The sequence below is a fragment of the Rattus rattus genome, chromosome 5 (assembly GCF_011064425.1).
Source record: "Rattus rattus isolate New Zealand chromosome 5, Rrattus_CSIRO_v1, whole genome shotgun sequence".
NCBI lineage: Eukaryota > Metazoa > Chordata > Mammalia > Rodentia > Muridae > Rattus > Rattus rattus.
In genome coordinates, this window is record NC_046158.1 from 18,297,125 (window position 1) to 18,325,113 (window position 27,989).

The 27,989-nt window shown below is 36.1% G+C and overlaps 2 protein-coding genes across 2 annotated transcripts in view; both read right to left on the reverse strand.

Moving 5' to 3' along the window:
- The window catches only part of LOC116901379 (low-density lipoprotein receptor-related protein 1B-like), a gene marked incomplete at its 5' end in the record, with an annotated part of 293,026 nt that overhangs the window by 41,875 nt on the left and 223,162 nt on the right, over positions 1-27,989 (reverse strand). The window lies entirely within an intron of this gene.
- The window catches only part of LOC116901378 (low-density lipoprotein receptor-related protein 1B-like), a 142,815-nt gene continuing 132,042 nt past the window's right edge, over positions 17,217-27,989 (reverse strand). Inside the window, exons 7-8 of the mRNA XM_032903246.1 lie at positions 23,876-24,065; positions 17,217-17,918 (exon numbers count right to left, since the gene is read on the reverse strand). Of these exons, the coding sequence (XP_032759137.1) occupies positions 17,705-17,918; positions 23,876-24,065 (404 nt within the window). The 3' untranslated portion in view covers positions 17,217-17,704. The remainder of the gene's footprint in view (positions 17,919-23,875; positions 24,066-27,989) is intronic.

Here is a 27,989-nt window from a genome sequence, read left to right on the forward strand (position 1 = left end):
TTTGAAAAATAAAAGTCAATAAACTTGTAAAGAGAAACAATGCTAAATAGCAACTAAAAAAAAAAACCTAATACTTTGCCTAGAGAATGAAACAATGTGATTGACAGTAACTTTCTAATGCAAAATAATAGAAACTTAATAGAAGTGGCCTGAGAGTTTCAACGCAAATAGAGAAGAGCTGTGAAGCGAATCACATCAAAACTCTGACTCTACTGTGCCTCTACAGCAAGGTGTGGCCTTAACATCAGCTAAATCAGGTGACAAGGGAGACTTCTCGCCTTGAGGAAAAATAGGCAAAAGGAACAGTGGGGATGGAATTCATGAATGCAGCAACCTGGATGATCTGCAGAGAAGTAGAACGATCAGATCAAAGAGGAATATTGTAAGGTAGCTGGACATGTTATAAGGCTTGCATACCACTGTCACCCTTTCCTTTTGATTTAAATACCAGATGTAAAGGCAGAGGTATCTGTGCTTTCTGGAGGCCCATTAAGAGAGAATTGATTCCTATTGGTTAAATGAATATAACCGGAGATCGTCCTGTGACATAGAGTGGAGGCATGGCATTCTAAACAAGTCAGCACATAGCATTGCACCCTCTTTTAACATTTATTCCACCTGTGCCTGTCAGCAACCCAGACAGGAGTCCATCCCTTAGCAAAGCTGATTTGTCTGAAGACATGACAAGCAAATGGGAGGATTACTTTCCCCTTAGTGAGATAATGTACTTATATTCCCGGAAGCCCCTCGCTAGGAGCGGCTGCTTTCAAATATTCACTGAAAAGCCGGTTTCCTTTCTGTCAAAATGTCTGGTTTTTACCTTTACTTGCTTCTGGTTTCTGCTTATTCCACTATTCTAAAATCTCTTAGTATTTATCTGAATTTTTTCTCTTCCTTTCTCCAGTTGCTGCCAGACCTGCCTTGCTTATTATAACTAAAGATGCATACACGTGTTTCTTCATCTTCTCCATACCTTCCCCCACCAAGCTGCCATATTAAGAACTTGTATTCTTTATTAATAAAGTGGACATTGGCAGGGCTTTCTGAGGCAAAAGGACAACAGCACAGGCGACGGGGAAGCTACTTGGTTTGAGCTACACACGGACTACTCTTCTGACAATGAACCTTGAAACATGACACCATTTTTCGCAAGGAGTTCGTGTATATTATAACCCTAAAACATTCTATTCTATTCTATTCTATTCTATTCTATTCTATTCTATTCTATTCTATTCTTTTCTTTTCTTTTCTTTTCTTTTCTATTCTATTCTATTCTATTCTTTTCTATTCTATTCTATTCTATTCTATTCTATTCTATTCTATTCTATTCTATATTCTAGCCACAATCAAAAATTCCCTTTCTGTGTACAGCTTTTATTTCAGATCATAACTGTATACAGAAGTTAGGGAATTTGTTTCCTCTAAACTAGTTTTGGATGCTGCATGTGCAGTAAGGCAAATTGTGTCCTCTGTGTCAACTTTTACTGAGAATTTCCTATTCATGCCTTCTTTACTGTATATTCATGTGATTAAAATTGTCTGCACCTTTGATAGGTACACATACAGTAGAAAATAAATATGTCAATAAAAGAAAACCTACCATGCTATGTTTCTTAGTAACAAAATACGTTCTTCTACATCTTTAAAAGGATGCTGCAAACAATAAGTAGAGCCCCCAAGGTCCTCGCTCATGTGGTCTACTGTTACTCTTTACATTCTGATGTATAGTAGAGCATTGTTTTGAATTCATGCAATTTCACAATCTGTGTGTACTTTAGTTTCTCAATTAAGATGCCAAGAACCTGGGAACACTCGTGAAGACCGTGACAACTTGTAAAATTTATGAATCCTTTTTAAATTATTTGATCAAAGAGAACAAAAGCCAATGAAAGTAAGACACTGTTTCCAATAGACCATTTATACTTACAATTACAAAAGTAGGAAAATAGAGGAAAGCAGTAGCCAGTGATTAAGGCAGATTGGCCATTAGGGGAAGCAGTAGGATCTCTAAGAGGACACTAGAACTAGTGTAAGATGAGGTATCCCAGGCTGTCATGATACCAAATCATGCATCCTGCTTGTAAATTTTTTTTTCAAATTTGTTATAAGGAAGTGTTTTCTGAGGCTATCCTTGGTAAAATCACTTTGCCTGCCTTTTCTGATATTCTGGCATTCTTTTCTCTTTTGTCCACCATTATAAATTCTAAAGAGTACCTCATCAAAGAAATATTAATGCTAACTTAAAAATTATCATGTTTTTTTAAAAATATGTATAGAGTCCAAAATATCTGGAGTCTTTTGCAATGCCTTACTTACTTTTAAGATGGCAAATGGAACTTATTGTATTCTTAATAACACAAAGTATGTAGAAATGTACTCTTTCTGAAAAGAAACTGCAGGAGATGGTTCCAGCATATCAAGATCCATAGTCCTATATTCCAAAACACAAAAAACAAAAGACAGAGACACACGCTCTGTCTTTAAAATAAAGGGTCTTTTCTCCAGCAAAATGATGGTACACCCTCCTGACATCTGAATGTCCCTTACCTGTCCACAGAAGCCCTTGATGCAACAGAGGCCTCAAGTTGGAAGACTGAAACTACAAATCCTATATTTCTTCAAGCTTGGCTGACCTTTGAATACCTGATTCTTTCCTAGCAATGCGAGCCCCATAAACATTGATCATCAAGTTGATAGCAGCTAGGTATTTAATCCTGGTAACATTACCAGGGGAAAACTGAAGAAAGAATATAGCTTGTCTTTTCTTAGTTTGACTAATTTAATGTAAGATTTTGAATAAAAATATCATGGCCTTTCCATCAAGTATGCAGAGATAGTTAAAGATGCTCCTGCCCCTCTTGAAGGGTTAAGGTAAAGCAGGGGTTGGGCAGTCAAATAAGCAGCATTGAAACGTTTCCTTCAGAGACCCAAAGCACTGTACCCCAGAAGTAGCCCAAGCACCCACTAAGGGCACCACATAGGGTTTCTGTGGCATACCTGGTATGGTTCCTTTTACATATGAGGTAACAGACACAGTTAGGTTTGTTTGTTGCCTTGTGTTTTGCATTCCATTAATTCTCCTTTTGGAAATTAAAGTCAAAATAGGTGTTCTTTCAACAAACAGGCACTCCATTTCGTGTTTGTATGTTCTATGAAGCTGTCGATGCTTATAACCTTCATATGCTTGTAGCATTCCAGAAAGAGTACAAGGACCACCAGCCATCAATTTCCCATCTTAGCGGTTCTCTGTAAGGGAAGTGCCATTCTTTCTATGGGTTTCAGAAAATGTGGATGATAGAGTTATTTGACTCAGGCAAATGGGAGTAGAAGTTGATGCTAGGTAATTTAATTGTCAAGGACCAGGCATCTGGGTGACCTTTATACAATGAAGTTCAAAAGCCACGGCTGAAAGGTACAATGTCGTAAAACAGCCTTAAGAAGGCGGAGCCACATTTCTAGCTGTCTGAACCTAAAATTGACCTCAATGTTATGTCCATACTAAGTCCTTTATAAAGATTCAATATAAACTTTTCAGTTTTCCACTTTTCATAACTTGCAAAATGAATTATTTATTACTTTCTATTGGACATTCTGAGGACCCCTGAGGGTTTTGAAAACCTACCGCTGGAGGCAGAAATGTTCCTGTATTTAATATTCAATTCATTTCACACAATTCTATGTACATATGGTGACATGTGACTATTCTTTCATGTTTTAATTTCTTATATTTTGAGCATTTTATGTTAAAATATATCTTATTTATGATAAGTTAATGTAAATATTTTCTTCATATTAAAATTTAGTTATCAAATCAAATTTGGCTAGATTATCAATAAAACAGACATCATACAAAATTGAATTTTAGACTACATATGGAATTGTTAAATATTTTATTATTAAAGCATTGAACATAAGTATTAATAAAGAGTTTGGAGCTAAATTGGCATTAAACTTTAGAACAGGAACATAAGATGCTATCATCTTAATAGTGCCTATAGATACAGGATTATTGAAACAATATTTGTTTTTTAATAATCAATGCAAAAAAGTTTTTACCTTATTGAAGTTTTAGTGAATTTTTTTAACCCTTTACCCTGAAGTAATGTCTATTCTTGATGTTGAAGTGTTTCTTACATATAGCAAAAGTGTCCTGTTATCATATGTATTCTGTAAATCATTTAGAATGTGAGGTTATTGATATTGACAGATATCAATAAGCAATGATTGTTAATATATGTTATTTTGTGGCAGTGGTATTGCTGCTGCTGTTGCTGCTGCTGTTGCTTCTGCTGATGTGTGTGTGTGCGTGTGTGTGTATGTGCGTGTGTGTGTGTATGTGTGTGTGTGTATACTTCACTTCTTTTAGTTTTACTGAAGTTTTATTACATATTTTCTGTTTTCATATGTGTAGATAACCTTGGTTTGGATTTTTCCTTCTGCAAGACTGGGTTTACAGATAGATATTGTTTAATTTTGACTTTATCATGAAATACCTTATTTTCTTCATTTATGGTGATGAAAAGTTTTGCTGTGTATAGTAGTCTTGTTTGGCATCTGTGGTCTCTTAAGAATCTGCAGGATATCTGCCCAAGCCCTTCTGTATTTTACTTTCTGGGACTTAGAGACCCCACTGAGAAGTCAGGTGTAATTCTAGTAAATCTGCCTTTATATGTTATTTGGTCTTTTTCCTGGTCAACTTAAAACAAGTTAGAGTTATCTGAATTATCCGAGAAAAGCTAACTCAATTGAAAAAACATGTCTCCCTCAGGTTGATGTGTAGACAAGTTTCAAGAGGAGATGCATTTTCTTGGTGAATAATTATTCACCAAGATGTCAGAGGTTTCAAGCAACTATGGGTAGTGACATTCTTGGGCAGCTGTCCTGGGTTAAATAATACTCAAAGACTTAAGTGCACCAAGGAGAGCAAGCCATAAGCAATCTTCCACCATTGTCTCTGCTTCAATTCCTATTTCCAGTTTCCCACTTGAGTTTACCTCATTGATAGGCTGTAATCAAGATATGTGAGCCGAATAGATATTTTCTCACCTGAAATTGGTTTTAGTCAGCATTTTTATCACATAAGAAAGTAAACTAAGATGCATTTCTCATATTGCAAAGATTATTTTAGGATTAGTATTTCTTCTTAGCAATATGCTATGAAACAAGTTTGAAGAAATGTTCTCAGAGAATACCAGACATAAGAAACATCAGCGATAGTAATTTCTAGGAACATCAACTTCTCCTTGCAAGGTTTTGTGTCACTGAGGTAACAGATGCCTTCCAAGAAACGATTAGCTTGCACAGCGTAACTGCAGAGAGAAAGGCTATAATCATCCTGTTTCGGCTTTTCCAGGCACAGTTATTGTTTCAGCAACTGTCAAGGCAGGAGTGACAGGTACAGAACAGAAATGAAGATGGAGAATAAATTATAGTCTCCTTTTTTGCCTCAATAAATAGATTATCCACGAATATTCAGCTATCAAGAGAATTCTACAATGTGTCACTAAGAATACCATCCTCACAAAATATTTGAGTAGTGTTGTTACCTGTCCTACTATGGTGATAAAATAAAAAAAGATCATCCAATTATATTTTTATTACTATAAGCTTCACTTAAACTGTATGGATGCATTTTAACTAGCATCTGTGATAAAAATAGAATAATAAATCCTCAATTCAACAGAATAAATTAATTATGTTATGAGACTTGTTAATCTTCTAATAAAACAGAAAGCTAACATTATTTTTAAACCACTGTTTTAAAGGATATGGATTAGGAATAGACATTCTAGTATTATTATAAAATAAATTACTCGTAATTATATATATATATATATATACATTTCTTTGAACATTTCAGCCAACTCTATTCAATAATAAAATGGTCTTCTATCAGAACAAAGCTATACATTGTAATAATCTAAAGATGCATCATATCCATGAGTGTGTGAAAGGCCTTAAAACTAATGCTATTTGACAAATATATTCACTGTTTGACTCTTGTGGATATTCAAGGGATAAGGCACTCCAAAAACACAGTCCATAGAAAAATGGACATTTGGAAATTTAAGTTGTCAGAAAACACACTTCTGAGTATAAAAGTAAACCTTATTCCCTAAGGCTTAAGATTTCAGGCTCAAGAACCCTTCAATACTCTCATTAATACTATCTCATCTAACAGACTAGTCTATTCTGTTTGTAATGAGATACCACTAGGTCACACTTTAGTCGACCCTAACTGAAAAATGTGCTGAAATATTTACAGCTCCTTTCTCGTGCCTCTGCACTGGGAAGTCTGACAGCATCAGTCCCACAATTGCTCTTGTTATCACATTTCACCAAGAAAAAGAAAGTATCGATGTATCCAGGAAGGATTCCTCCAAGTGTAGATAATGCTTCCCTGACTTCCCCTTTCTTCTGCATGGTGTCACATTTTTTTTTAACTGTATATGTTCAATTTTATATCTTATTTGACATATTGTGACATTTTAAATCCTTCATAAAAATCTTTAGATCTTTATAATAGTACTTATTTTTCCCAGGGTCCTGCCATTTTAAAAGCCCCTCCATTCGGACAAACAGTGATAATTCCAATAACTAAAGTAACTTGGTTCCCAGGTCTGATGCAGACTATTTTTCTAACGTACCTGCCCTCGCTGGCATTTGAAAAAAGAAATCTCTAGATGTGTTTCCAGACTCTTATCGTCTATCTCAGTCTTCCATGCTGCAAGTGAATGACCTCCCCTGCCGCTGCCTCCAGCCAGTGAAGAACCTTTCTCCTTTGCTCTGCCATTCTCACCTATTCAGCCATAGCTTTTCTGAGAATACCACCCTCCTCAGGCCAGAGTCCAGTCCTTAACCTATCTTATTTTTTTCCGGACAAGCCTTTACCTATCTTTCCTGCATTACCACACACATTGTCATTTGGCTGCTCCTGTCATCTAGCCTTACTCCATTCTTCCACTCTGCAAGATTTCACGCCCAGGGAACCCACTGCACATCTCTGTCTCTTTTCTTCTTGCCAATATATCTCAAACAGAAAAGCATTTGGATTCCAAAACCTACCATAAAGAATGTCTGTATCTGACCCAGTCCTTTGACTTTATTTGTCACGACAATCATGCCAAGCTACCATCATCCTCTCTACTGACAAGGCATCAGCTCAGCACATACAAACATTCTTCGTTGGAAGGACAGGTATTACAACCTGATTGGCACTGTAGCGGTCCCAAGCTGTGCACAGCTCATTACTTTTTTGTTAACTTGATACAAACTAGGGTCATCAGGAGAAAGGGAACTTTAATTGAGAAAGTTATCTCTTTAGATTGGTCTTGGGGAAGTCTGTGGACCATTTTCTTTTGATTAGTGACAGATGCGATATAAGACCTAGCCCATTGTGCGTGGTATCAGATCCTCTGTTCTATAGGAAGGTACACTGATCAAGCTTGTAAGCAATCTTTTATGGATTCTTCTTCCTTCCTGCCTTTAGGTTTTTGCCTTTATGGGATAGAGTCTGTGAGATAATAAGCCCATTCCTCTGCAATTTGATTTTAATGACTTTGTTTATCACAGCAGTAGAAAGAAAACAAGGATATAAAACCTGAGGCCTAGTGGAATTACCAATGCAAGTCAAATGTTCTCCAAAATTGGCACATGAATTTTTGCCTTTTGGAAGGAATGGGAAAGGTTGTTCTAGAACTATTATAAGTGGTCAATTTGACAAAGCCAAACACATTGCTGAAAAAGGGAAGAAAATTCCAGATTTACTTACCATGATTTACTCCAGAGAGTAATAAGAAATTAAATATTATCCTTCACATCATTTCTCAGACATTAATGTTAGAAAAAAATATCTTCAGAAAATTAGAGGACTGCTCTCCCACTCCTCTAAGTTGAATTATAAATCTGTTCTTCAAGATTTTCAATAATGATGCAATGCAAATAGTATCAGGTTAAATACCAAGTTCCAGACACAACTTTATGTCAGACTCTTCAGGCTTGGTAAGTTTGGGGGATTGACACCTACTACCTAAACCCCAGAGTGACCTGAAGTCTTTCCTCCCTCTGCTGTCAGTCTGAGAGAATACAAAGAGCAATGACTAATCTTGGTTGACATCTTGACACACTTGGGAAGGTAGAATCCTCACGTGAGTAATTGCTTCTATCAAATTGCCAGATAGGTACGCTTATGCAGCATTTTTTATTGGTATTTGAGAGGAGGACCCACTTCTTCACTGCTGATGGCATTACTCCTGGGCATATGGTCCGGTGTTATATAAGATGGCCGATCCTGAGCTAGAGAGGGCAAGTCAGTAATGAGTTTTCCTGCATGATTGCTCAGCACATCTAGATAGCCTCCATGCTTGACACTTCTGCCTCTATTTCAGTTCCTTCCTGGATTGTCTCCATATTACCTGAAAATATAAGCTTAAAAAACTCATGGATTAGCAGTTCAGAGCACTGGATGCTCTTACAGGGGTCCTGAATTCAATTCCCAGCAACCACATTTTGGTTACAGCCATTTGTAATGATATCTAATGCCCTCTTCTAGTTTGTCTGAAGACAGAAACAATGTACTCACATATATAAAATAAGTAAACCTTTAACAACAGCAACACCAAAAATCTGTGGTGTTAATAACAGTAACAACAGCAAACTAGAACGTAGGGAAAAGATGTCAGCTACTGGTAACCTATCTCATGCCTCTTAGATATGGGAATGAAATAATCAGTTATACTAGAATTTGCTGTACATATCACGTTCTCTCTCTCTCTCTCTCTCTCTCTCTCTCTCTCTCTCTCTCTCTCTCTCTCTCTCTCTCTCCTCCCCTTTCTAAAATGGAGCAGAATTTACTCTATTAAAACCAAGCAGATCGAACCATAGCTGTTCACTATGTTTCTGTATTTCTTTCCTCAGTCCTTCCTGGTTATACTCGGTTATATGGCCCTCCCTGTAGGACATTCCACTCTAGAAAACTTTCATGTATCTATTAGTTGTGTTTCTTTCACAAAGACCTAAAGGAGCAAACTCCTTCCTCCTATTTTTTAAAATCCAAACTCATCCCCTTCTCGGGTCTCTCTCACTACTCTCTTACCATGTTTATTCTTTTGTCATATATACATGTATATATATATATATTCTTACATATATGTGTGTGTATATCATATATATATATATATATATATATATATATATATTCCCAAATCTTATTTCAGAACATACTCTTATACTAAGTAATGTATGCAATCTCGCAGGCTTTGTGTGACAGAATCCATGTCTACTCACTTTGTGTAATTGGTGTAACTGAAGAGTATCATTATCTGACTACTCAAAGCTCAGATTTTATGATCTTCTCTCTCCACAACATTCGTTTTGGCTGTCAAAAAGTTAGCTGTTCTATCACTTCGTCTAAGACTTGCGTCTTATTAATTGAGCTGTGAATCCTATCCACCTGCTGGTCCACTTTCACACTCTCATCCCAGATTCATCCTTCACCTTCATATTCTCACATTTCTCAGATACTTTTCTTTCTATATCCTTTGACCTTTCTTGTCATTTATCTCTCACACTTTTTTTAAACATTTATCTGGGCATCCCTGATGCTTATCACACTGCTAGTCTGGACAATATTTGCCCTATGGATTTTATGATGGTCCTCATTTTTTTGGCTAATCCCATGTTTATGATACATTATATATCAAAAACTTTCCTCACAACTACTACCCACACAGAGATGCTTCTTTCTCTATAAGATCTCTGTGACACAAACCCTACAACATACCTCTACCTTACTTAATTTTATGGTTGATGGTAGATACCAGGTGTCTTTATCAAAGATTCAGATAGCCTCTACTTAATCTAAGTTATCTTGGTCATTGTCCACCTGTATTTTTCCAATGAATACCTCAAAGATTCAATGCTTCAATCTAAGAAACATTCTTTCTTTCCCATAAAAACAAAATGACAGCAAAATCAAAAACGTAAAACACTTTATTTGAGGGGTTAATAAGTTTATTTAATATATAGATCCCAAACTTGGAGTCTTAGCTAAACCTCTTTTATTATTGAAAATCATTTTTAATATCATATATTCTGATTATGCTTTCCCCTCTCTCAACTCCTCCCAGTTCCGCTGCACCTTCTCTCTTATCCAGATCCATATCCATTCTGTTTCTTACTAGAAAACGCGACAGTGGGAGAACTGGCTCTTGTGTCATGTATGTGGGAGACATGGAAGGCTGACTCAGATACCAACTCAGTACCAGATACAGGGCTTGGGGTTAGCTCACCCCAACATCTATCCATCTATGAACTGCTGGAGTGCTTGAAGGCGCTGGTCCTGCAGAACAAAAGTTACAGGACTGGATCTCCATGACACAGGACACAAACAGGATATCCTCTTTTGCTAGTGATAAAAACCGGAGGCCTTGAAGCCATACCAAGGACTCATTGTAATGAATATTTGCAGGTAAAGCTCTTTGAGCAAATGGGTGCAGTGTATGACATACCTTGACACACTGAAGTGTCCATGGTGAGAAGTTTGTTTGTTTTCTCATCTCCCTTTCCTAGTTTATTGGTAAGTCCTTTTTTAAAAAAATTATTATCTTTATTGGATAATATTTCCGGGTTTCCCGGACATAAGCTCCTTATTCAATCCCCCTCTCCTTGTATGAGGGTGTTCCCTTCCCCAACCATCCCCTTCCCGCCCCCCACCCCCGACATTTCCCTACACTAGGGGGAATCCAGCCTTGCCTGGACCAAGGGCTTCCCCTTCCATTGGTGCCCAACAAGGCTATCCTTTGCTACATATGCAGGAAGAGCCATAGGTCAGTCCATGTATAGTCTTTGGTAAGTCCTTATATGAAACCACTCACACTCTAAAATCTTTCATTACCAAGGACCTGCCTACACTCAACCACATCCTTCAGTTTACATATCCACCTAGATTACTTTATTTACATTGTTGATCCCCCCCTACCCTTTCAAACAAAATTGATATAGACATAGTTCAGGTAATCACAGCTATAGCAAAGGTAAAAGACATCTCTAGCTGGCTACATTGTTGTAAGCTCCAAGTATATAGCCCTCTACTCTAAAACCCTTCTGGTGACTTCTCCACCTTCTATTTCTGGAGTCACAAGTGCAACCTTCCATGTATAACCAAGGCCACCTGGAGCTACTCTGACCTATCAAATAAATCTGACCTAACAAGTATCCAGACTTCACATGTAAATCCTTTGGACCAGCTTCTCTGTGCCTCTCACAACTACCAATCACTGCTAAAACACCATGCCCTTGGGTGCTCTGTTTCTTTAGTTTTCTCCACTTCTTACCCTGTACTGATAGAGGGATATCTTTGAAAAGCCTCAATCACTTGTCTCTTACACACTAACCCTTCTGTTTTCCTAGATTGCATATCTACATGAACCCAAAAATCTCTAGCAGTTCTGCCCTCTCTGCACTTGAGAAGACTTATCTTTAAATCTTAACCTTCCACTGTCCTTTTACCATTTCCAACCACCAGATGCCTCCTCATTTTCTACCCACGTATTGCCTATGACTTGTCCTGAAATACAGATCTATAGGACATTGCTTTTCTCCAAATTGTCAGATTAAACTCCATGACACATCCCAATAATGACCAGTTTAATAAATGTATCCAACATGTTTTACATGGTACAGTTTACCCAAACTCTATTCAAGTTACAGGCTCCTTTTACACATCTCACTTCATCAATGTCATAGCCTATGACAATTACATAGGAAATCTCCCTGCCTTTCCTTGTAGCCGTATTCCATTAGTTTCACCTCTACTCTTTACTAAAGCCTACATATGTTTCCCTGCACAGCCATGTATACAGACAATATAAATACCTGGTGCCAAATGGAAAAGTCTCCTTCCTTACTTTTTCTATGCATCCTCAATAGGTGGAACTCATAGAGTCTTGTGGAAGAGTGTGGTGAAGGATTAAGGGACCCAGAGGGGTCATGGATATCACAAGAAGAATTGGACCTATGAGGGCTCACACAGACTGAATCACCAACCAATAGAAATGCATGGGCTGCACCTAGGCACCCTACACAGATGTAGCAGATATGAAGCTTGGTCTTTATGTGGTTCACTGTCAGAAGCCAACGAGCTAATAACTCACAGGTAATCTTTCTTGCCTTGGATTAAAAATCCACAATAAATTTCCTCCAACAGGAATGGCCCAGGAGAAATTAATTTTACGAAGACTCCTGCTATCAATATGCTTTTCCTGTATGTATGTATGTATGTATATATATAAAAAGGCAACTAATGACTTATTATAGGTACTAAGACAGAAGATAAAATATTGATTGAGATTCTCTATACAAAACCTCACTAAGAACCTGTGGAGCTATGAGAGGTTATGAATGTTTAACCAGATAATTACTCCTAATGGATACGCATGTAAACATTCTCTGTGGTGGTAAACATCTTATCTGATTTATGATTTGAATTTATGTGTAAATGTGAGGTGAACTTTTTACATGTGATCATGAATTCTGAAAGATTTATGTGCTGATGACAAAGAGAAGAGGGTTCTTGCCCCCATTCCTGTTTACCATTTCCTTAGAATTATCCTTGTCTGATTTTTCACAGCATTATTCTTCTTATCCTCCTCTTCTTAGCACTCCTTATCCTGCTTCTCTTACATCCAGTTTATCACCTTTTTTCTTAGATTCCCACTTACCCCCAACCCCTTCATAAAAGCCCTTTTTCTTCCAGAGCTTTCATAGGAATTTTTTTACAACTTAGAAATAAATGCTAAAGTCACTCTTCAAAGTTCCCTTTCCCTTCCTGTGACTTCAACTAGAAGGCTGAAAGTTAGAGCTTTGCAACTCCCAACTCCCAAGGAGATAGAACAAAGGCTATTCTACTTAAGCTGTTGTTTTAGGATGAGATGCTAAACAGTTTCTTGCCTAGGGGGAACTCAGAAGGTCAGTCAATTACTGAAGCAATGAAGCAAAGTGACTTAGACTTGAGATCTGGCATCAACAGGAGGTCCTTGCTCCTGTAGAGGCTTGATGCCCCAATTTTGTGGAATGTTAGAGCAGTGAAGCTGGAGTGTGTAGGTGGGGGAGCATCCTCTTAGAAGTAGGGGAGGGGCATGGGATAGGGGGGTTGCAGAGGAAAAACCAAACAGGGAAGGGTGTTAACATTTGAAATGTAAATAAATAAAATTACCAATAATAAAAAAAGAATTGAGATAGGAAAACATTTTATCATTATACAGCAACCCCAAAGTTCTCAGTTTCTCATAAGAATAAGTCTTACCCACTCTTTCCCTGCCTCAAGAAAAATCACAAGAAGAAAGAAGACCCACCAGGGCTGTGCCCCACCCAGCAGTTTCCCCTAACAATTGAGTGGGAGCTGTCTTTGACTTGGTTGCCTGCCTTTGGATTCGTTTACCTTTATTGGGCCTCCTTGTCTGGACTCAGTAGGAGAGGATGCCCTTAGTCTTCCTACAACTTGATGTACCAGGGAGGTTTGTACAAATGGGGAGCCTCCCATTTTCCTCAGAGAGGGAAGGAAGAAATGGGCAGAGTGAGTCTGAGGGTAAGACTGTGTGGCGAGGAAGAACAGAGGCATGGGTAGCAATCAGGACTTAAAGTGAACAAGGAAAGAGAGACAGAAAAGAGGTGGGGGGAGGGGGGAAGAAATCACCAAAACCAAAATAAAATAAGCAAAACAACAACAGCAACAACAACCCACCAGATAAATACTGTCATACTCGCCTCAAAGTGCTGTTCTGTCCTTTCTTTTCCTTTGGTACCTGCTATAATCTTACTCTATTTATAACAGATGGTGTGATCCATCCCAATATTCTGTCTGAGAACCCAGAGTACTTCAAGGTTTAACTATAAAGATTCAGTGAATCTTATATAACCTCATACTTCCAAAGCCTTATACTTAGGCTACATTCTCTGGAGAATACTCAATCTTGGAAAAACGAGGTCATTGCTTAGGAAACCTGGGATGTTACTCCACATTTTTTCACATCTCCTAACCGCTAATATTTCTTCTGTCTCAAAAAATGCAGGAGAATTTCTTCAGGAACTTCAACTTAGATTCCTAGCCAATTGATTTATTATGGAGACATTGAACACCTTTACAATAACCAGTTATTGCTGAGTTTTTTGTTTGTTTGTTTGTTTGTTTCATTTCCTTGCTGTCTCAAGTTCCCCACTTAGTTGCCTCCTTGCAGTCTTAGGTATGCCTTCAGCCAACTGAAGCTCTCTCAGGAATATGAGGAATAAATAGCTGTCTCCATTACAACTCTCCACAATTCTTCAAAATTGCAGAACTTGGGGTCTCATCACTAGCTAAAAAGATACCACTTGTCTCTTCCTTCAGGAATGATGTTAATTCTATATGAACCAATCAATCAAGTATAGTGCTAGATGCAAAAAATAAATTCAAGAAAACAACCAAAGTAGCTGAGGTTTAAGAAAAGTGTCAAGAACACATGTTGGGGAAGTGATGATACTTCAACAAATAGTGCTGGCAAAATTGGACATCTCTAGGGAGGAAAATGAAATGAACCCCTTACCTTTCAGTACATAAAAACTGACTAAAAATGAACTGAAAATGCTAGATTAAAACATAGGAAGAATACTTTCTAATATTTAAGAAATGTTTTTAAAAGAATTCAGTCAAAAGTAGATAAATGATATTACTTTAAGTTAAATACTTTTTGCATGATAAGGAATCAATTAACAGAATAAATGTTCAACCTCTAGAATGTTAGGAGTTACTTGTAAGCTCTATCTATACCAGGGTTCATCTTTAGAATTTATGAGAACACTAAATACATGGTGAATATCTGATCCAACTATAAATGAGCAAAAGACCTGGGCAGATGTTTCTTGTAGACAAATCTGCCTAAGGAGTATACAAAGACATATGCCACATAATTAATAATCCGTAAAATATAAGTCGAAATGACAATGAGTTACCATATCCCAATTCACCAATTATAAAAAAAGACAGTGTGAGTAACTGAATATGTCTCTCTCTCTCTCTCTCTCTCTCTCTCTCTCTCTCTCTCTCTCTCTCTCTCTCTCTGTGTGTGTGTGTGTGTGTGTGTGTGTGTGTATGTTCTGGTGTCCATGTCAATATGTCAAGATGCTTTTACACTGTGCTGGAGGTGCACATTAGTATAGTCTCTGTGGAAAATAATATATTAAGTTTTAAAATTAGATAAAAATAAAGCAACAACCTAGCAATTCCACTACTAATTATATATTCAGTGGGAATGAATTTACCATGGTATGTGCCCTCTATGGTTAGTGTTTTCCCATAGCCAAGAGAGGGAATCAACCAAAGTATCTAAGTGTGTCAAATGGAAAACAGCTAAAGAAAATGTGGTGATTATGTCACTCTAAAAGGCTTTTTGGTCAGAAAAATTCTATCACAGGGAGTATATAAAATGCATTGGGAAAGTATTATATTAAGTGAAATAAGCCGGAAAGAGAAAAAAAGCTATCATACCATCACTCTCCTTTGGGGAATCTAAGCAAGCTGATCTTATAGAAAGACAGAGTACAGAGGCTGGAGAAGGTAAGGACTTGGAGAAAAGTTGTTGAAGGATACAAAATTTGGTTCCAAAATTTGGAAGAAAACAGTCTGCCTTTCTAGAGATAAAACTATCATTAATAATATCATATTTGCATTTAATATAGCTGGAACAGAGGGTTCTTAATGTCCTTCTAACAAAGAAAAGGTCTATGTTTAATATACCATATACTGATCATTGCATAAGAACACAGGTATATGATGTACCCCTGATATATTTATTTTTTTTAATGAATAGCTAATTTAAATGTTCATATGTATGCAATCCTTAAGAAAAATGAATACCTTGATTTTGAAAATATTCATCTAACAATATGACAAAGGCAGAAATAATCAAAGTTTAGATATCAACAAGAAAAACAAAATTGCAGGGTTGGGGATTTAGCTCAGTGGTAGAGCGCAAGGCCCTGGGTTCGGTCCTCAGCTCCGAAAAAAAAAAAAACAAAAAACAAAACAAAAAAAAAAAACAAAGTTGCAATCACAACTGGATGTGTTTTTAATATGACAAAACAAGTACATTAAATTTTACTGGCATTCATTCTTTCTAGGCCACCCATAGTAACTATACTCATCATGGATAAGAAAGGGAAAATAAAACCTATATACACAAACATAAATTGAGATGAGTGAAAGGTTTTCAAAGAGCTATAAAAGTATTTTCTGTATTAGGACATGACAGAAAATGGAATTACTCTGAGTACATTTACTTACCTGGCTATGTTTTCCATACAATTAAGTAGTATTCCCATTCTTAATTTCAATTATATTCCTCTTTATCCACATAATACTTGTAAAAGGTTACATATTTGCATGTCAAAACTTCAGTCTATAAATCTAATAAGTTTGTCTTAATGTCATGTTCTTAAATTTTAAGAGGTAGATGAATAATTTAGGTATATAATTGGGCCCATTGTTTCAAAGTTTTTAAGCAGTTAATTGTCATCTATCAATGACATTTAAGCCACCACTGGAGAATGTGAGGTATCAAAATGTTAAGCAGTACATTGCCTCCTTTTGCAAGAAGCTCAGCCAGTGCATTCCATGCATCCTCACATGAACACATACCATGCTTCTTGGGAAGGAGTTGTGTACACATCTACTATGAAGTATTATTTGAACCTATGAAGTCATTGCTAGCCTGATTATCATAGCTAGACACTATTTCAAGAAACAAAACCAAAAACAAATAACAATAAAAACATCCTCTTATCGTGCTTGCTCATACAAATTCAGAGTGAAATTATGGTCAATTGGTTTGCCTATTTCTGTAAATAAAGCTTTACAAGAACTGGGCCTGTTCTAATTTCATCAATGTTCTGCCTGCCTCAGCACTGTAAGGAACTGTAGTCACCACATTGAGCATTTAATCTGTGAAGTTTCCAACATTTATGATATGGCCTTTGATAAGGTATTTTTCTCCCATCTCAGACCATCTTCAACGCATCACAAAGCTGAGAAATGGGAATTTTGTACTTGTGACAGACCCTGGGGTGGTGGGTGGGAAAACACTGCCCCAGTGATATAACCTGTTCGCGATAGTTCTTCCTATGCTGAACTTTCACAATCTTGACCTTCTAGAAGAGATGAGGAGCATATTGAGATGTCATGGCTATGGACCTGCTGTGAGGTTTATTCAGAAGACAGCATAATCATTATGCTACCAACATCTCATGAGGCAAGTACAAAAACTTCAATGGGTATGATAGGATTCTCTGGGAACACAGTCCAATTTGCCTGTTTTCGGAACTTTGGAAGTAATTCTTTTCTCACTTTTCAGTGAAACTATTGCAGTAAACTTAAGATGTTATAAATACCAATGAAGAGCATGTAAACCACTCAAGTTCAGTTTAATCTAAAACTGGAATTAAATTCATTATGTCTCCCAGAGTAAAAGTTATGAAAGGTCTTCTTTAGAATAAGTAATGTACTGAATAAAGGTTTTCAAAGCATCTATGGACTACTTGTGTTGGGTAGATAATTCAATTAAACATGTTAATACAGTTAGAGCTTTTAAATTTTCTTGATAAGGTTTATGTTAGAAAAGTATAAAGCAAGTATTTTGAAAATTATTATATAAAGCTATAATCTAGAAACATGCAATTAACTTACATGTCGTTGGGATCCATCGTATTCACATCTCTCAATTTTTCCTAAGCTGCCATCTGAGAAGTACAGCTTTTCCGCACGGTGGTCGATGGTGAGTCCGTTTGGAGTGAGTATGTCTGTGCTGACAACCACATGTGCATTTTTTCCAGTCAATGTGGCTCTCATGATGCTTGGATGCTGCTCATTCCAATTCGTCCAAAACATCAAACTGATTAAAGTGAAAATTATAAGAACAATTAGAAAAATATTATTAAGAGTAAGAACATTTGTTGAGATGAAAGAATGTGAAATTGTTTAGTATTTTCCTCTTAGTCGCTGACCATATGGATGTCTAAGTGAAAAAGAGAGTGAATTTTTTCTCAGAAATAGCTTCCAGGCTTCTCTTACAAAGCTGAAAAAGTCATGCAAATACAATTGCCTCATATGTGCCTTCAGATACTACGTTAATTGTGTAGAAGCAATCTCATGCATAATGAAGAATAATTAATTATGGAACTAATCAAGAACAAAACAGTAATCTTACATTTTTCAGACGAAAAATGACCAAATTCCCATATTTCTATGGTTTTTATCTTTTTATTCATACGATAGTATTTTAATATATTATACGTATGCATATATTATATGTACTTAAATTTTAGAAGTATTTCTGCTATCTTTCAAGCACAGTATCTGTTATATAAAGATGTTAGACTGATGTCTGTACAAGTATGCTAAGTAGAAGTACTTAGAGCTCAGTAGGAGGGAATAGAGCTCTAAGCCTTATTTTCATTGAATAGCTCTTTTCATGTAAATAGGACACTTCTTCTGCTATCTGAAATAGGTTGGTGCTTAGAAAGGAAGCAGGGAATAGAAAGACAAAGAAAGAGGAGTAAGCTAGAAGCCACTCTAAATATATGTAAAAAAGTAATACTAGCATATAGGAATCAAGAAAATCTACTAAAATATTACTTTCAACTTACAACCAGATTGCCCATTCATTCCAATATACAAAACCCAATCTAGGTTTACTGTCATCAACATTACTAAGAAAGTTGCTGAGAATTTTGTTAAAATAAATTTCTGTGCCATATTCAAATCAAAACAAATGTTTCTAGTTGTTAATTAAAAAAAATTCACACGTATCTCTAGTATTTGTTAAAATATACCATTTCTTTTCCCTCAGTTCTAAGAAATGTAGAAGTATGTTCTGTGAGTGAGCAAAGGGAACAAAAATTAAATTACCAGCACTCCTAACAATAATTCTTTTTAAAATGAAAGGTTGGTTAATTAAATCATTTTTATTTAGGCACATAATATATGATATTAAATTCACAATTCATCTATTCTATTATTTGTGATTTTTATTTTTTTAAAAATCTATGTATTGGTCAACTGCTAACAAGAGGGATTTAAAAGTATCATCAATGTAGATATGTAGATAATGATTTGAATTTCTTTCAATGTTTGGAACCTCAATTATGAATCATTGTTCAGTAGAAATTCTTTGGTATGTATAATTCAAATGTGTGGTTTGCTAGATACAACTTGAAAGTGTTCTTGGCCTATTTTATAACTAATTTTACCAAGACGAAGCAGTCATCAATTGGTAATTATTATAAGTAGTAGCAGGAGTCATATGTGATTATTTTCATTAATTCATTCATTCCTTTGACCCATTTTTCACTCTTACTGTAGAACAAATATTACTGTGCTCATCAGGACATGGTGTTTGATTGGGAATTAAGTCTGACCTCAGTTGCCAAGAGCTTTCATGAGCAGTTCTATGATAGCAAGACTTCTAACCCTTTCCCTCCAAGAACTGAAGTCAGTAGTTATCAGCTTCATGTTTCATCTTTTTCAGCTGCTTGAGAAAAGATATTTGGATTGTGCTCAGTGAAGACTAGGGGGAAATTAAAGTTATACAAATGGAAAAAGACAAAAAAACTATTCTTATTTGTAGAAGATATATTATTATATATAAGACATTTGAAAAAGTTCACCAGGAAACTTATAGAAAACAAGTCAACCATTCCAGGAAAGATGCAGGGTACAGAATCTATTTACAAACACCAGTAACCTTTCTAGGCACTAACAACAAACACGCTGACAAAGGGATCGTGGATACATTCTCATTTGCAGTAACATGTAAGACAATATTATGTTGGAATAAATTTCAACGATAAGTAACATACCTTTTCAATGAAAACATTAAACCTCTTAAGACAGAGACTAAGAAAGACACTAAAAAATAGACAGGCATCAAATGCTCATGCATTGGTGGATTGGAAGAATTAATATTCTAAAAATGACCTTTCTACAAAATCAATTTACATAGTCAATGTAATCCTTATGAAATCCCTACAATACTGTTTATAGCAGTAGATAAAGACAAGTCCTAAAGTCCATATGGAAACAGAAAGACTGCACATAGCCAAAAATATCCTGAACAACAACAAAAAAATAATACTCAAAGGATTACCACTCCAGACTTCAAGATATATGACAGATATATAATAATAAAAACAAAATTGTACTGGAATAATACAGGCACCTAGATCAATTGAATAAAACAGACGAGCAGACCTAAGAATAGAAAATTCCAGTCATTTAATATTTGACAAAGAGGACAAAAACATATTGGGGAAAAGGAAGCATTATCAACAAAGTACTGGGAACATTGGATATACAAAGTTAGACATATAAAAGAGTGATATTATATTCATATTCATCATTCTACACAAAAATATTTCCAATCAGAGACCAGAACTTAAAATATGAAATACTAAAAATACTATTTAAAACAGGATAGGAAATGTCCTACATGCTATAGATAGGAACAAAAAATGATTTCTTGGAAAGTGCTCCATTTGGTAAGACTTGTCAAGTGCGACCTCTTCAAATGAAAAAGCTTTTCTACTGCTAAGGAAATAATTGATTGAAGAAATCCTCAGAGCTGGGGAGAATGCTTTTCATGTACTCAAATTCAAACTATACACTTAACTCAAAAACTGGAAAGTCAAGGAAGTTAGTGACCAAATGAAAAATGAGCTAAGGTTTAAAAACTGACCCACAATCACGCAAATGCAAATTCAAGCAATTCAGCAATTTCAAGTCACTCACATCAGAACGGCTCATAAAGTAACTAACAGCAATTGCTGCTGAAGTCGTGGAGAAACGGTAATCCTCATTTATTTTTGGTAGTAATGCAAACTGGTACGACCCTTCTGGAAATCAGTGTGGAGAATCTTGAAAACACTATAAGTTAATATGCCATGTAAACCAGCCATACCACTTCTTGGTTTAAACTCAAAAGACTTAAATTCTAACTCCACAGATACTTTCTTACCCTACTTCATTACGACACACACACTACACTTAAAGTTATTAAGGAAACAACCTTAATATTTAATAGATGATGGATGATTGAAGTGTGGGAAAGAGACATGATGGAACATTTGTATTATTTAAGTTCAGTAACTGAAATGAAATTTGCATGCAAATAAGGACCTAGAACATATTCTGTTGAAGATAACCTACGCCTATGAGACAAACCTCAGAGATTCTCTCTCTCTTCTCTGGTTCCTAGCCTCAAATCTTAAGATGTGAGTATCCAGCACCTCAGACCTGGGAGAAACCAGGAAAGTATAAAGGGAACATATATGTGCTATTTGAGATGGTAAAAACTGTGGACTAATAAAACCCTAGTACCAGTCATGAGAATTTTCTTTCTAGTGGTTGTTCAGTTAGCCAGAAAAGTTCAAATGGCTCACAAAAGTATATAAGCTCTTGCTATCACTCTTATGCATTTCTTAGAATGTGAAGGAATGCTACTATTAGTGAAGAAATGACATACTTTGGGCATAGAAAACAAAACTTCTAATTATTTCTAACCTGAATGCCTCTTTATTGTGGTCTAGGTTCTATAGTGTCAGAAATTATAGTACAAGCTGCCCAGGGAGGGGAGAAATTAGCAGTCTCACTCATATGTGAAACCATAAGTCACAATGATGCCCAGCAAAGACATCCTTAAATAGTGGCCTTCACATATCAGTGGCAGCCAACAACTGTGTAACTGGACTGAAGGCCCACCAACATGAGGAAAATCATTTCTGGTTTTAAAAACCTAGCTAACTTTATGAGACTAATAAGCCATAGGTCTTAAAAAGAGAATTCACTATTATCTCTGCTAGATTGGGATAATTCCTTAACAACTTTCTAAATGTTATCTTATGACTACAGATAGATAGATGAAGGATGATGATGATGATGATGATGAAGAAGAAGAAGAAGAAGAAGAAGAAGAAAGATAGATAGATAGATAGATAGATAGATAGATAGATAGATAGATAGATAGATATTCTTATAATAGGAGATTCACTCTATAGAAAATAAAGGCTGTCACTGAACACAATGCAGGGGGTGAAATATTGTGATTTGAAGCATATCTCCAGCAACTATATGCTGAAATCATAGCTCAGAGAACACCACAGGAGAAGGATCAGAAACACTGTAAGAGCTACTGCCCCAGGATGTCTATGGTTGTGTGATTGCCTCTTTAGAAAGGACTGCAAAAGTAAAACCTGAACAATAATGTTATCAATAGACATGCTGCCATGAAAGAGGAAAACCTCATTGAAACAAGTATGAGCAACTAATGTTTGCTTAAAGATGGAGATTAGCTTCTCCCAGGGATCAGCTTCCTAGCTGGTTATCTCATACACAAAGGGCAGCTCTGAATCTGAATACAGCACACACACACACATGCACATGCACACATGCACACAGAGACAGACAGAGACACAGAGGGGAGACACAGAGACACAGACTGAGACACAGAGAGAGAGAGAGAGAAATAGAGAGAGACAGAGAGAGACAGAGAGAGAGAGAGACAGACAGAGAGACAGAGAGAGACAAACACAGACACAGGCACAGACACAGACACACAGACACAGAGACAAAGAAAGACAGAGAGAGACTGAGACAGAGAGAGAGACAGAGAGAGAAGAGAGAGATATACATACAATAAAGAAAGAAGCTACCGTTTTGTTAACAGGGGTCATAGAAGGGATTAGAGGGGTCATAGAAGTAGACATGGGAAGAGGTGGAATAAGGAAAGAAAAAAGGAAAAGGAAAGTAGTTATATTCTCATTAAAAATGGCAAAAAACAAGGGGGGCTGGAGAGGTAGCTCAGTGGTTAAGGATCCTGACTGTTCTCCCAGAGGTAGCAATAGTGTACTCACATACATAAAATAAAATAAAATCTTTTAAAAATGATGAAAAGGTTGAGAGAATATGCATTTGTTTCAACATTTCTCCTTCACGTCTTCACTACTCCATAACAGAGTGAAATGTGAGAGGTGTATTTCCAACCAACTGCTTTGTGCTTAGGCTTTCTTTTAATGATCTCCTTTATAACATTATTCATTTCTGCCATTTCCTTCTATATTTTTCCTCAGAATGATTTTTGCATATTATCCTGTTGGAAATTTCTTACAGGTACTCATCTAAATTTCTGAACAGTGTACCAGCTAATGCATGCAGCTGAAAGGACAGGTATACCCAAGAATCATTTCATTGTTGTTTGTTTCCTTTCAATTTCTTTTGGATGTATTTTGATCCAAAGTTACAGAAATTCTTGGTTAATATGGAAAAACTGTTTTAGGCATAAGTAGATACGGATATATTTTGTAGATTAATAAATCAGTGCACTCTGTGAACCCTATACTTTTCTGCATTTTCACTTCCATCATTTATACTAGTTATTATCAAAAATGCTCCAGAGATAACACCTAGCATTTAAGTTATATGCATTTTAATTATTCACACACTGATAGTTAAGAGGAGGAAGAAGGAGGAAAAGGAGGAGGAGAAGAAGAAGAAAGAATTATAGAAAGAACATTGAAGAAATTTTTAAAGTAAGTTTGCTCTAAAGTGCAGTTATCCATTCTCATTACTATAATGTGGTTATAATAATATAAATGTAAATATATAAAATAGCCAAGAAAATAAAAGAAATAAAAATAAAAGAAAAAATAAAATTAAAGAAAATGAATGGATATATAAACATTTTGATATACAAGAAATGAGTGACTCATTAATACAGGAAAATTTAAGTCATTTGCATCATTGTACACAAAATTTAAAATTTGTTAAAATGCAAAAGAAAATAATACAGCCTCTTACTTTTGGCATTCATCTAAAGCTAGCACATGAGGGTGGTCATCCTCTGACATGGTGATGACTGCTTCCCTGTCAATTGCTCCAGGCTGAGTCTGGTCTACTGTATGCCTGGTGATGGACGACGTGCTGGAGCTGGTCCAGTACAGAGTATCCCAGGCTCTGTGATAGGCGAGACCCTCTACGGAGCCCACGTCTGATGAAAGAAAATAGACAATAAATCACATTTCATTTTAAAAAGCCTTCTGACCAAAAAAAAAACAGTATTCAAGATGAATATAAATACCACATTTTATAAACCATTTCTGTGAACTGAAAATACAAATGTGATTCCTATAAGTAATATGACATATAGCAAGTTACATTCAAAGTGATATGGGTAAGTATTTGAATGTGTATTCTGTATAGGGAAATAGATATTAAAAAACAAAGTTGTTAAGTACTGAATTACTCATCCAAATATGAAAACCACAAATATCTTATTGTTCTTTGGTATAGGAAAATGATGGTATTCCATTTTGTGTCTAATAATTAATTTTCATAAGTGTATAGAACATAAAAAATTTAAAGCATTGTGAAAATCACTAGCCAGAAAGACCATATAGGTTTGTTGGTGGTGAGTTTTCTGATGCTGCTGCAGATTTACGTATTTCAAGTATAACCAAACACATCAGGCTGACACTAGCTTCAGAGGCAAATACAACCCTGATTTGCGTCTGTCTTGGTAGACAATATTTGAATAAGTTAGCCGGCAAGTCATTTCATCCTATTTTACTAATCTATTCTAAAAACACAGTGATTTCAAATGATTTTGTCTCTAAAGCCTACTACAGATACAAAAAGACAACTGGTGATATAGAATTTGACAAGAGTCAAATTGACAAGAGTGATGGGTTGGAAAACTATGTGACCATGACATCCTGTTGTGGTACCACACCCCAGTACTTGGGCAACAGAGCAAGCAGCTCTGTTCTCAGAATGAGCCTTTGTGTAAAATTTGATCCTTATTCTGTTTCTCTTTGTCCTATGTTCAGTACAACAAAGTTCAAGTCACATCCAGATATGAAATTGCACCACGGAGCATTGTGCTTTCCCTACCCAAGAACCTCTCAGAAAAGTACTGAATTCTCACAACATCGGTCAACATGAAGGATTAATTTCAGATTTCCAAGTGTTTGTAGAGGTTTCATAGTGGCACAAATGATCAATAAAGAATGTTGAGCCAGGTTTCTTGCATATGATCTTTTGTAGACACCCATTTAGATCATCTACATGCAAAGAATACATCTAAGAATATCTACATAAATAGCTGTTATTGTTGAACACTTCTAGCTGTTACCAACTTCAAGCTGTTTAGAACATCATTTTATTTTGTGAATAAATATCCCCCAAAAGTTCTTTCTATCTTCTTTTTCTAAGGAAACCAAAGTTTATCTCCAATGGACTCATACGATTAAAGCAAAAATTTTTACTCCAGATCTATCCGTATCTAACTTCTTGTTTCTAATAGTGCCTCCTTTGGGGATGGATGAAAGACATCTGTTCTCAATAGAAAACTACATGGAAACAAATAAATGAGCCACTGGTTTCGATTTGTGTGACTCTAGGGAAGTTGCATAACAAGCAATCTGGCATAATAGCCTCCCCTGACACAGGAATCAATCAGCATAAAATTAGGATAGAAACTTAGGCCAGAGACAATGGAAAGAAGACTGACAACACATACAAAGGGAATCTGGATAGGTGATTTCCTTTGAATCATGTTACCTGTTCGGAGTGAGTAGGTGGTTGATAATTGTTCAAGGCACTTCAGGTATTAACTACAAACCCCCTGCTTTATGCAGTTTCATATCATTGATAAATATACTAACCATTATTTGTAATGGCTTTTGCATTATAGTCCTTTACCATTTGTGAGAAAATTGAGAAATGGCACGTCTCAGAACAACTTAGAGCAAATTGAATCATACTTCCTTCCTCCTGCATGTCCCTGGGCAGGGACTTGGCAAATCCTCTTTTCTCATTCTCTTGCCGAGAGAGAGAGAGAGAGAGAGAGAGAGAGAGAGAGAGAGAGAGGAGAGGGAGAGAGGGAGGGAGAGAGGAGGAGGAGGAGGAGAGAGGAGGAGGGAGGAGGAGAGAGAGAGGGAGAGAGAGAGAGAGAAGAGAGAGAAGAGAGAGAGAGAGAGAGAGAGAGAGAGAGAGAGAGAGAGAGAGAGAGAGAGAGAGAGAGATTGCATCCCAAGTGAGAGGATGCTCCTGTTCTATGGGTAAGGAACCCAGAGCACAGAGCATAGAATAACAGTATGTGCGCTGTTCAAGGACATTCTCTGTGAGTTGTCTGAACTCTGGTGGTTTAAATGAGAATGTGCTCTGACATTTGAATGCTCAGTCCCCAGTTGTTATTACTCTTTGGGAGAGTTTAACAAGTGCGGTCTTGCTGGAGGAAGTGTGTTACTTGGGGAAGACTTTGAGACTTAAAAACCACACACCATTTTCAGTTTGTTTTTTCTGCTTTAAGTTTGCTGTTCAAGATAGGAGTCCTCAGCTTTCTGCTTCAGGCACCATATCTCACTTTCTGTCCATGAAGGATTCTTAATCCAAATAGAAAGCTCCATAAGGAAAACAAACTCTTCCTTCTCTAAATTATCCTGGTTATGGTATTTTATCAGAGCAATATAAAATTAATTAATACATTCGCAGTTAAACTAATTGGAATCTGATTGCAGATTTTACAAGGTTTTAGTAATGTGTCTCTTTCCCTTGAAGAATATTTCCATACAAAAGTGAATTCTATTAAAATATATAAAGAGAATATGAAAGATTGATTTTCCATATGAAATATTATAATGCTTCTTAAAAATGGACAGTTATATGGTATATACAGACATTTGTGCACAATCATTTGATTATATGAGAAAATCTTTTGGATGCTTTTCAACATTATGGTGTCATATGTTGTCTCTATCCACAAAAGTACACACCTATAGGTATTTGAACAATGGGTTTACTAAATGCTCGATTAGCCAGAGTAAGAAGTTTAAGATGTTTCTCTGGTAGACAACTACATAGTTAGCATATTATATTATCAATCAGCCAGATCATAAATATCAAGGCCAGGAGATTGTTACAGAGTTATATATTGCTAAGGCATAACCAAGAAAAAACATTAACAAGACTGCACCAGTAGCTTCATGTTTCTCACCACAGTAAATAATTGTATTTGGTCACATAGTAAAATCACAGCTTCCTCACCACATACACTTGCCCTCACATAATTAAATAAGTAATCCTAGTTCTCTCTGTCCATTTGAGGTATATCAGTTTGTTTTAACAAATAAGAGAGAAGAATGAAGTTGATTTTATAAAAGTGAAAATAATGGACTGCAAATAAATAGATAATACAATAGATTAGGAAAATCAGTTTTATGAATATAAATGTGTCCATATTTAAACATAGTTATAGGAAAAGTGAAAATAGCTAAATGAATATAACATTACTTCTTATACGCTGATATTTATATTAGTATACAGTTGTGGGAAAATTGACACTCATAATTTACCAATAATTTCTTTAACAAATTCTCAGAATACTTCACTTGAATGCAAATTTCTCTCTGTTCTAGTTTGCTTTTGGTTTCTGTTATAACTATCATAACCAAAAACAATCTGGGTAGGAAAGGATTTCTTTCAACTTACAAATGGAACACAGGACAGGAGCTCATGGAAGTAGAATGAATCTGAAGCATGGAACACATAGATCAAAGCTGATTGGCATGCTTCCTCTGGCATGCTCAGTTTCTTTTCTTACCCAGGGTACTCTGTCCCACAAAGGGATGGAGTCCATAACATCAACCAGAAAAATTAAGAAAATACTAGGTTGGACTTGTTCACTCGTAATGAAGTCAATTTCTCAGTTGATGTTTCCCCTTCCCCAGTGATTCTAGTTTGTGTCTAACAGTAAGACCTAATGAGCACAATCCCATGGCAAATGAGGAAGAGTAGAAGCCATCCCACTATGTATATATTGATCTAAAGGGTGGATAAGAATTTGCCTAATAGAAAAATAAGTGTATTATTATAGGCTTTCTTCTTTCACTGGCTGAAGAGAATGAAGTCCAAA